The sequence below is a fragment of the Rhinolophus ferrumequinum genome, chromosome 20 (assembly GCF_004115265.2).
Source record: "Rhinolophus ferrumequinum isolate MPI-CBG mRhiFer1 chromosome 20, mRhiFer1_v1.p, whole genome shotgun sequence".
NCBI lineage: Eukaryota > Metazoa > Chordata > Mammalia > Chiroptera > Rhinolophidae > Rhinolophus > Rhinolophus ferrumequinum.
The window spans coordinates 12,328,020-12,339,455 of record NC_046303.1 but is presented as its reverse complement, the minus strand read 5'-3'; the positions used below and the strand labels follow the sequence as shown (position 1 = coordinate 12,339,455).

Genomic DNA, 11,436 nt, shown 5'->3' with positions numbered 1-11,436 from the left:
ATTTCTCCCTCCTCCCAGCCCCTGGCAACCACTATTCTATTTTCTGTCTCTATGAGTCTGACTACTCCAGGTACCTCATATAAGAGGAATCATACAATATTTGCCTTTTCAAGACTGGCTTATTTCACTTAGCATAATGTCCTCAAGATTCATCCATGTTGCAGCATATGTCATAATTCTTCCTTTTTAAGGGTGAATAATAGTCCTTTATATGTATATACCATATTCTGTTTATCCATTCATCCATCAGTGGACGCTTGGGTTGCTTCTACCTTTTGGCTTTCATAAATAATGCTGCTACGAACATGAATATACACGTATCTCTTTGAGACCATGCTTTCGATTCTTTTGGGTATATACTCAGAAGTAGAATTTCTGGATTATGTGGAACTTCCATTGTTTTGAGGAACCACCATACTGTGTTCCATTTTCCGTTCCCATCAACAGTGCACAGTGCTTCTGATTTTTCCATATCCTCACCAATACTTGTCCTGTTTTTTTTCTTTTTGATAGTAGCATTGTGATGGGTGTGAGGTGGTATCTTATGGTTTTGTGTTTATATTGAAAAAGTGAACTTATCCACAAAATGGTACAAAATAGAGGAAACTGCTGAACTGATTGGGTTTTCTTACGATTCAAGTCAAGAAAATATAACCCCTTTCATACATTATCTATGTTTTGACTAATGCCCAACATTTACTCATGAAACACAAGGTAGAAGAGGCCACTGGACATTCATTTCAGCACTTTTTATTGTATGCTTGATGTGTTTAGAGACAGTTCCAAGGGTAAGCACTGGATGGGAAGTTACCTGGTTTGTCGGTCTTTGTACAAAAGGCTATTATGACTACAGTCAGTTCCTACTGCAGGAAACAAAGATTTTACCTTTTCGTATTCCAATAGCGGTTTCTAGCTCACACATTTAATTTCCTTCTCACAACATGACAGCAAACATGTACTTGTACGTATTTGTTCCCACAAGAAATCTGCATGTGACATTTCAGGATGTTTGAAGTCAATTAGATAAAGCACATTTGACACAAACCACAGGAGGGGAGCTGGGACTTAGGGCCCCGTGGAATGAAATGCCACAGCTACAGGGAAGCACAAGGGACCGCCGGGACAGCATGTGCCTGTGACCTGCCACTCCTTCTCCCCCTCCACATAAGAATGGCCAGATAGGTAGGTTCCCCTCCCTCTTTGTTCCCCGTGTTTCCTTCCCAAAGCTCAGAGTTCAGCTGAAGACCGTCCCCATAAATGGCTTCACTGCTCTTCAGGGAAGAATACAGTTAGTGGTTTCATAACAGACATACTGGTCCTGGCTAGGCTTTCCTGCTGGGCCAGCCAGAGCTGTGTCACACCTGTATCAATGTGGAATGACATCAGTTCGGGAGCAAAGTAGTTTGCCTGCTTGATAGTATTTTATATCTAATGATTCACCCAATAGTGAAGGAACCTCACTGCTAACATCTAATAGGTATACACCTGCTCTGTTAGACGGTTTGTAAGAAGGACTCTACTAATAATAATAACACTGTGTCTTATGTTATTGGGCACTAAAGAATCACCATAACTTCACGTATGCCCTTATTCTATCTAAAGTTCCAAACCACCTCCAGGAGTGAGAGTACTACTTCTGCTTTGTTAATGTACCTTTACTGGAGTGTCTGCACCTCCCCCTCTTCCCTTAGAGTATGAGGGTGTCTTCCTCTATGGTAACTCCCTTCTACTAGACGAGACTAACTAGCTTATGTATGGTTACGGGGTACGGGAGTTGGGGAGAGATTCTGTCCTTTATGGCCGTATCTCCTTTCTGCACAAAACTTGCACAGCACTCCCCTCCCCCAAGTCTTAACGGATACACAAATGGTATTTTAGGAAGCTATTTACACAGTGACCTTTAAACGTTATTTTCACAGTTCATCTTGAATATTCATTTTCTCCATATTACCTTTAGGAAAGCAGTCACTGGTCAAGAACTTATCTACGTGACGGTGAGCATTTTTCCAAAGCAGAGTCTGTTAGGAGCACTTAAAAACAAACATTGCCCCCAACAACAGCCTGCTCAAAATCCAACATATTTCAAGCTGTTAATATACGTATATAAAAGTCACTAGAAGTGAGTACAACCACGTCAACAGAGTCTTTGCTCTCTTCTTGTCTTTCTTCCATGCATCCCAATGCATGGAAGTCTGTCCACTGCTTTTACTCATGAATGACTGTACAGAGACCACCTCTGAGCCTGAGGGAAGCATCCCAGCCCCACTTCGCTTCTGCCAGGCTGTGCCATGGGGGGGCTGCCACACCCTCTAGTGGTCACACAGGGAGATCACAGTTGTGATGTACAGCCTTAGCCAAGACAACTCTCAGTTGGGGTTGGCCCTTCTCTGACGTGCTGGACTAAGGTCAGTGTGCTCTAACAGAAGTTGCCACTGGGTTTCCCACTGCACAATGGCTGGGTAATGGCATAAGGCTGGCTGGGTTATCCGTGACCTTTGTTTGACCCATCATAATTGAAAACAGGCTTCTGTGTAATTTATTCTCACTAGATTCCTTTTGGTCAAACCCCAAATCACCTTGGGCATCACAGCCATGTCAGATCCGATGAAATGTTTCCATAGTAAGTGGAGGTGAGACCACGTGGTGAAATTTTAGAGTGGTTTTCTATATCATCTTGTTTTAAATAACCACTCAGCAGGTGAGGTACCGACATCATTCTCAAACTTCCCCTTTCGCCCCTTAGCAGCTGTAGACAGGTACTCTCAGAATGGCCACTCCATCTCAGAGGAGACCCTAAGTGCATTGACAGTGAAAGCCCAGGCCAAACCTGGACAAAACTCTCAGCAAGTACAAGCCACCACGAATGGTTGCTGTTAACTCACCTACTAGTCTGAAGGCAGCTTAAATATTTTTCCCACCTCTCACCACTTGTATTATAGTTGGTGACTTTACATGCAGAACTTACAAAACTGCTGGGCAAAAAGCTTACGGTGCTCTTCTGCCTACACTCTTAAAAGAGAGTCAGTAGAAAAAAAGATTCGTTCCCATAAAACCTGTGATCGCATCTGTGTATGGGGCCCAAGTCCCTTCCAGCTCTCACGGCCTAGCATACACGGCTGCCAGGGGAGAGTCACGGGGAGTAATTGAGCTGCTGTTCTGCCACTCGCTGGTATATTAACATACCCTCCGTTAATCATCTCTGGCCCCCTTCCATTTCAAGTGTGGTTCAGAGTTTCAGTAGCAGACATCAGCCCCTCCCCCACTTGTCCAACTCATCTACTAGTCTGAAGGCAGCTGCTGGGACACACGGGGCAGGAGGGATACAGCGAAGGCCCACAGAAAGCCGGGTGCCTCCTACACAGCTTTGTGGGATATAAATGGCCGGGCAGGCGGAGTGGGGGCTGGACTGTTACCCTGGAGTGAAATGCTTCTACATCCATCTGTCGCCTTCTTGCCCTCTGTCTTTCCAATGCTGAGTCCATCTGGTCTTCCTTACACGCTTTTCTATGCTTGGGTGGTAAGTCAAATCCTTCCCGGGAACACGACGTTGGGAACAAATCAGTTGAATTCAAATCTCTGCTGAGATAATGTTGTGGCTGCTTAGATTCCAGCTACTTTACCTAGGATCTAAATAGTCGAAAGTTTCTCCTTTCCTTTCCCTCACTTGCTGAGAGAGTCACAGCTTTGTGGGGTGGAACTATGCCACGGGGCCATTTCATTAATCCTAAACGAGATGGCGGTAGCCAGGCCGGGAATCGTTTCTACGCAAGCCAGCAACAGTGTGGTGGGAGTGCTGCCGTGCAGGGAATGGAGGGGTTGGAGGGTCACGTGTGTTTTGGGCAGAGCCACATAGTCACTCGAAAAGGTCCCCAGCAGGACAGCCTGTGCATCTCTAAGGCGGGCAGGTTCCAGCTAACACAGGTGACCAGCTCTCCCGCTCGTGAAAGCAGTCTGTGGGTCCACAGCACACAAACACAGTGCACGGAAGACGGGCTCTTTAGGGTCATGGGAGTGGGGAAGGCGCTGGGACGGGAGAGGAGCCCGTTTTCCTTCCCTTTGCTTCTGGCCCTCAGAAGACACATCTGGAGTCATGCGGCAGTATAGGCACACCCTGTAGTAGAGAGAGGCCAGGGGCTCCTCCCTCCGGACGCACACGAGAGCCCCGGGCCAGACAGAAATAAATGCCTTCTGTTAACCTGAAAGAAACCAGTCCCCAGAGAGAGACTAAGACTTCAAAAGATTTTGCTTTCCCCACAAACTCGGCGCTGTGGAACCCGCCTTGCAAGGCTTGGTGCACTCCAGTCCCCCCGGGAAAAGGCTAACGTGTCCATTGTCACTGAAATACAATAATAGCAGCTTAAAATCCACAATTAGTCATACATTCGAACAACAGGCGAAGGAGATACATGTCACACTGCAAAGGAAGGGGACCTACATTGCAGAAAAAGGGGACGTTTTGAGATTCGAGGCAGAACACAAGTTAACAGTTGGATTTGGCTTCAGACAAGGAGACCACATCAGAACTTTCTCATTTTACTCCAACAGGAGGGTGGTTTGTTTTGCTGGTAATTTAGTAAGGTGGGAAATTTTCAATAAGAAGGGGAAGGGAATGCTTACTTCACTTAAAGAACTTAATCTCTGTGTCAACACAGTCATAGAAAAGATCCCCCACTTCTGTGGGGTCCAGGGGGTCAGAGCTGCTCAGGATTTCTTCCATGGCTGCCAGGCCCTGCTTCTCTAGCTCCAGCATGGTCTTCCTCAGCTGGCGACCTTGCTCCTGAGGAAGGACAAACACCGTGGGGGCCGCTGCAATGGACACTGAAAGCCTCCCGGGGGACCACCCACCCTATTCAAACTGGTTCCCATGTGACGGCCGCAGGGATCCTGCTAGAATGCCAACACGTCACTGCTCTGCTTAGAATACTTGCACCGCTTCCCACTGCCTTCAGGACAAAAGCCTGAGTGACATTCAAGGAAGGCCCCTTGTAACACACAAGGCTGTCATTCGCTTCACCTCTTGCCATGCTCCTTTCCCAACAGGCAGACTGAATTAACTGCATTCCTCCACCCATGAGGATACTCTTTCTAGCCACTAAACAGATGGCCGTGCTCTCCCTCCAGGCTCAGTCAACCTGCACCCATCTTCAGGCCTCTTTGAAAGCCTTCCCGCTGAGCTCTCCTGGCCCAGTTCCTTTCCTTCTGCCATGGTTGCTCTCTTCCTGTCTTGTAATGATTTGTCTACCTGCCTGTGATCCCCATTTGACCACAACCTCCTGGGGAGTGAGAACTAGGCTCATCTCTATCCTCCAATGCCTGGGACACAGTAGGCACACCCCATAGATGTTTGCAGCATGAAGAAATGGATCCATGAATAAACACATGCCACGTCTATCCCCAACTTCCTTTTTTTTGAGGTGCTGAGATCTCTCTTTCCAAGTGGAAATCACTCATTAACAGTGGATGACAATGAAACACTTTTATGTGCCTAATTAACCCCAGAATGGAGAAGCTGCTGTCACCACTCACCCACCGAAGAGCACTGCCTTGACTCAACCCAAGGGTCATTTCTAAATGTCAAAGCCCACCCTCATCAGTTTCATCTCTTCGAAATTTTGTGTAGAATAGCTCAGATCACACAGTCCTTTCTACCTCTGCGTTTCAGTTGCCCAATAGCCACAAAAACCATGCACCACCAAGTGACGTTTTTACTCAGGGCTTACTGTCATCCACCTAGAAAACATGCCCTGTCAGGAGCGCATGTGGACAGGCCTGGACAAAACTCGGTGTCACGGTGCAGCAGGGTTCACAGTTCTAGGGAAATGTTAGGCAGAGAGGACAGACGTAAAACATCTGTGCAAGTTTTACTTGTCAAAGCGGTCATTTCTGTGGCATGAAGAGCGAGTTCCACGAAGTAGGATGCTCTTCTCGGAGATACTCTCTAAACCACTCAGATTTATTGTTGATGTTGCCCTTCATTGTATCCTTTCTATATAGTCCTCTGTGCCAAATACCTAAGAAAGGAGGCTCACCCAGGCCACACAAAATGTGTGCACCAATTTACCAAAAAGGTGTCCCTTTCTTCAGGAGAAACTGGACCTGTGACAAGTTGTTAAATAAATTGTGCTTGGGAAGCGGATGAACATCTAAAAACCACGGTCCTTCCTTCTCCCTTCAGCAAAATAGAGGCTTGGATTTTGTATGAGAGTCCATCACTGATGGCTGCTACCGGCATGGCATATATTGGGTGTTAGTCTTATTTGAACTGACGTCTTGTAACTTTATTTACCAAAGCTTTGGGTTGGGGAGGGGGGTTGCACTTTGAAGAATACCTTTTTTAAAAAAAAACTGGAAACGGGACTCTTTTTTTTTATTGTCATAAAATATACATAAAATTTACCACTCGAACCAGTTTGAATGTACAGTTCAACGGCATTAATTCCCATTGTTGTACTACCTATCCAGCTCCAGAAAGTTTTTGAAGAATCACTTTTTTAAAACAACGTACGATGGCATCTGTAAAGTGTTGCCATCAAGTATAACTTTTTACCCCCAAAAGTATACAAGGAATTCTAGAGAGCAGAAAAGCAGTTATCCCTACCACAACTGCACATTTCTATGATTCCTAGGTAAACAGTAAATGAGAGAGGGCCATTCTTAGCCCACTGAGTTCTAGAATAACATCAAAAGTGGAGGCTTTGTTTCAGTTGGTTTCAGGAGACTGGGTGGAAAAATTAACTCCAGCATTTTAGGAAGGGCCTTGGGAGCCTGGATCACGGGGAGGAGACGTGCTGTGGGGAGGGAAAGGCTGAGTTTGCTAACTGCTTTCCTGCCTCCTGTCTCGCTGACCTTGCCACCCTCCAGGGGCCCAGCCCCAGGCTCACCTGGTCATTTGCGATGACAGCACGTGCCCACTCATGGGCCTTATACAGCTCATGCCGGCGGTCTGGTTTCTCCTGGAACCGGGGCTCCTTTTTGGCAGGGTCATCGTCCCCGAAACAGGGAGACTGTGCTTTGGGGACAAGTTTTATATCACCGACAAAGATGAAAGGCTTAAATATGGACCTAGAGAGAAAGGAGAGGTGCTTCAGCCAGACTGGGGCTCGAGGACACCCAGAAATGTCCCTTTCATTCAGCAAACATTTCCTGAGCCAACTCACAGTGGCTGGTGGGTGGTGGGTGGGTGGGTGGGTGCCAAGAGAGACACAACTACATATTTTAGTAAATATTTTGGTAAAACTGCCATTTACAAGCTGCAAATTCTTCTATTTACAGTGAGGAGACATCCCAACAGACCTGCTTTGTCCTGGGAAGACCACTCGAGAGGCCCCTTTCAGTTATATAAAGTCAGACAAACAGACACTCAGTGTTTTTGAGAAAAGGGTGCAGTGAGCCCTCTCTTTAAGTTGAAAGAGAGTTGACTTTCTTTACCACGATTTGCTGGAAAGATACTTCCTTACCTCCTGGAAAGGAAGTATCTGAGACCCTATCTCCTTTTACTAATTTTAGGTTTTACCTTCTTTGAAAATTTTTGGACTCTTTGACAGATTCGGGGAGGGGACAGATTAAGAGCTTTATTCTCCCCTCTCTGCATCCAGAAAAAAAACGCTGCAGGATCAAAACAGTGTTCGTGGCAGCAGAGCACAGCATTTCTGGGCCCTGAGGGTGGCCTGTTTGCAGCCACACCACAGAGCAGTGTCTGCAATAACTGTAAGAAAGAATGAGAACTACCTCCCCCTATGCATTGCCAGACTTTGGTTATTTTCTCTCCCCTTGACTGATGCGCCTTGACCCACTCCAGGCCTAAGGTGGGTTAGAAGTGAACTGGCATGGTGAATCCCTCGGCCCCCAGGTGTTTGGGCTTTGAGGCAGCCAGAGCAGCCTTGCCCGTGTGCCACGTAGTAAATATGTGCACGTGTGCCACAATCTGCAAAGAACCAACGACCTTGCTACCCACACTGTGTGCTTGGACTGAGGCAGCTGCACCACGCTCGGTCCCCACGCCCATCCTGCTGAATCAGATCTGCACGTTAACAAGGTCCCCGGGGAATTCTTGATGTACCACGTCTGAGGAGCAGCCCCAGAGGCAACAGTGATGAGAAGTAACCTCATAGGTGACTTCCCTGAGGCTCCCAAGGTCAAAGGGGCCCAAGGGAGCAGAGAAAGACCCTGAGCACAGTACGTGAGATTGGCTCAGGCTAATGTCATTGCACATTAAAAGCGGGGAAACCTTTGCAGCCCAAGCTGGTAAAGTGGGTGGTACTGCTGAAGGATAAGTGCCAGGTACTCGGCTGTTCTCTGCAGGGGATGCAAACACATAGAGAAGACTGGGCCTGTCCTCAGCCCCTGTACTGGGGAGTACCAGGCGTGCGAGCTGGGCCTAAGTCCGCCCAGCTGAGCCCTCCCAAGGACCTGCCCTGCCCAGACGTCTCCAGGAGCTACCCTTGTCCAGAGGGAACACGAGCTGCCACTTCCTACAGCGTCCTGAAACGGAGCTTTCCTTTTTCCTTCTACTGAATGTGGCATGAATGACTGTGAAAGTGAAAGGAATTAATGCAAAATTTAAAAGTGTCTAAAGCCATTTTGATTACATGTTGAATTCTCCAATTGGTCATTCGGTGGATTCTGCAAAAGGGCTCCAGTGCGAGGGTTCACTGAAAGAGGGTAACAGAGCGGGCAATGGAGGGGAGAGAGTCTAGCCCAGAGACACCCAGAACTAACTGCTTCTGAGCTCCTCAGCCCCCTGACAGCACAGCAAGCAAGCGTCCTGTCCTTCGGAGCCTGACAGCACATAGGGTTCCTGAAAAGTCATCCTACCATCTGCCAGTAGAAGTGACCCTGCAGAAGTGACTCTGGCCAGCTGAGAGCCCTTCTGTGGGAGACTGGTGAGCAGCCCAGAGCCAGCATGGTTCCTGCCTTCTCGGGCCCACGGTCTGTGCTGGGCTGAAAGGGGCAGAGTCGCGGCCTCTGTGGGCTCAGGCTCAGCAGTGGCGTGGGTGCAAGCCCAACCCCTGGCAATCCCAGAGGACTGCAGCGTCCAGCAGAGCTGCTGAGCCGAGCTGCTGAAGAGACCCCCTTGGGAGAGTTCCCTCGTTTTCGACCAGTCTCAAGACCTAGATGATGTTCACATGTGTGGTGGCACCTCACTCAATGGCCCGCACCACCTCTTTACCCCTCAAAAGCCTGCGCGGGAATGCTGTTTTCATCGGGACATCTGTCACTTCATTTCTAAGACCTCTGGGGCTCACTACTATGCATCTTGAAACTGTCCTGCGAAGCTGGCCCTGTAGGGGAGAACTGTGGCACTGGGGGGCTGAAAGGGGAACAACCTGGCTCTGCTGCTATCCCAGGTTTGCCTGCCTCAGACAGTGGGGGCAGGGAACTGGGCTGGGACTCAGAAGGGGGGTGAGCGTCCTCTCTCCGCCTCTGACCAACTGTGGGCCTGCTGTTCTCCCTCTGTGTCTCTCATCTGGACTAAAATGATCTCTACGGGTCCCTTCCAGCTTCTAAACCAATTGTGTGGTTTCCATGTCATGCAGCCTGTGAACGTGTCACCGTGACCTCAGGAACGTCATGCTAAGCACAGCCGTGGTCTTCGCATCCCATCTGGAGGATGATCGCATAGTAAAAGATCAGAACATTCTACTGAATGTGGAGGTTGGCTTAGCATCAGTAAGGGTGTCTGGTGGCTTTGCTAAGACAAGCAGTGCCGTATGTTTATCCCTCCCATCTGTCAGTTTCATTTTTAAGAATAAATAATAAAGAGGATGAGGTTCCCATAATATTCTGAAGCAGCTGAAGGTCCCCAAGGATTGTTTTTCCTAAAGTCTATAAGGAAGTCAGCGTCCTCAACTACTAAAAACATGAAGTGTAGATTTTTCGGGTGGTGAAAGGGAGATTTTTTTTAGATTGGATAAATAAAAATTACTGCTGATAATAAATTGCAACAGTAATATTTATTTAAACCAGAATGAGGGAATTACCTAGAAGTCCGTCTTGATAGCGTATCTAGAAAAGGGGAATGTGGATAACTCAGTGATTCTGAAACCTTTTGATTTCTTGCCAATTCTTATAGGCAATCACATTAAAAATCCAGGTAGGTGAGGATCTCTGACATTTCCCACATTCAAATCTCAGATGGTACCTTCGTAAATGCCACTTGATTGAATGTACGCCAATGAATGACCCAGAGAGAGGAAATGACTTGACCAAAGTCACATATCCAGCTGAAGGCAAAGCTGAAACTGTCATCTGGTTGTGACCACCCCTCCTAACCTCCCCGGGCAGGACAGGGCACACTTCATCACACATGTCGCACACCCTCAGATTGTCCCATGGGTGGCTCTGATTTCAGACACAACCAGAGGGCTCCAGAAAGCTCATTCTGCTCTGTCCTAGGGTTGCCTCTCAGACTGACCTTCAAAGAAATCATCTAACCGGGAATTCACCCTGGTCACTCAGCCCCTCCATGGTGTGGTGTGACACAAATACGAGATGACAGGCCCCAAAAAGGAAAATGCTTCCAGCGGCAAAGGGCAGCCCAGAGGCTGGTTAAGGAGGAGGTTTAAAGCTTGCTCAACTACTCTAAAGGGGCCTTTGTGAAAGACAATTAAATATAGGAGGCCATAAGCAACATAAAGAAAGCCACGTCACTGCAACTGTCACTCTCACTGAGACAAATCTAAGGTCCAAGGCACACGGTCGGACAATGCGAAGCACAGCAGTGCTTCCGAGGTCTGTCTCAGAGTCTGCAGGATTTTAGCCGGGGGTGACACTTGGAGCCAATGGAGGCATCCTTGCCTTATCTGTCTTTTTTTTTCCCCTAAAATTCTGTGATGGATGTACCAAGCCAGTGTTTAAAAAAAAAAAAAAAGAAAGAAAGAAAATAAGAAAAAGAAAATCAGTTTTCCTCTCATTTGTTTTCTCGTTTGGAAGGAAAACAAAATTATCATGAAAATCTCTAACATTTTAAAGTACATCATAATTTTCTAAGTGTTTACATTCAATTTTCATAGTACCCCTATTCATTCATTCATTCAATATGCATTGAGTACTGAGTACCAGAGACTGCTCTAGGTTCTAGGGCTACAGCAATGAAAAAGGCAGGGCAAAAACTTCTGTCCCATTTCACAGATGAGATGACTGAGGCTCACAGAAGTTAAGAGCTTTGTCCAAAGACACATCCCTAATAAGGGGAAGATCAAAAGCTAAATCTTCTAAAGCCACGGTCAGTTTTTTTTCCCCCACTACCTCTCACTGTTATATCCTTCTGTTAGTTTATAGATATACATATTGTGTTACTGAAGAAAAATACTTTTTGTGCTAACAGAGTTAGAATTTTAATATCAGTGCCAGCCAACACTTCTGACTTCAAACATGGCTGTTCTCACTGAAGGTGAAGAAACTCCCCAAGCGACTAAGCCAGGCCTACCCCACGCC

At 47.1% G+C, this 11,436-nt stretch overlaps 1 protein-coding gene across 2 annotated transcripts in view; it reads right to left on the bottom strand.

The window, feature by feature from the left end:
• Positions 1 to 734: 734 nt before the first annotated feature.
• Positions 735 to 11,436, bottom strand: part of SCRN1 (secernin 1) — a 57,433-nt gene continuing 46,731 nt past the window's right edge. For both annotated transcript variants that reach the window (XM_033088291.1, XM_033088290.1), the window contains exons 7-8: positions 6,882 to 7,062; positions 735 to 4,777 (exon numbers count right to left, since the gene is read on the bottom strand). In XM_033088291.1, coding sequence (XP_032944182.1) covers positions 4,619 to 4,777; positions 6,882 to 7,062 — 340 coding nt within the window. In that variant the 3' untranslated portion in view covers positions 735 to 4,618. The remainder of the gene's footprint in view (positions 4,778 to 6,881; positions 7,063 to 11,436) is intronic.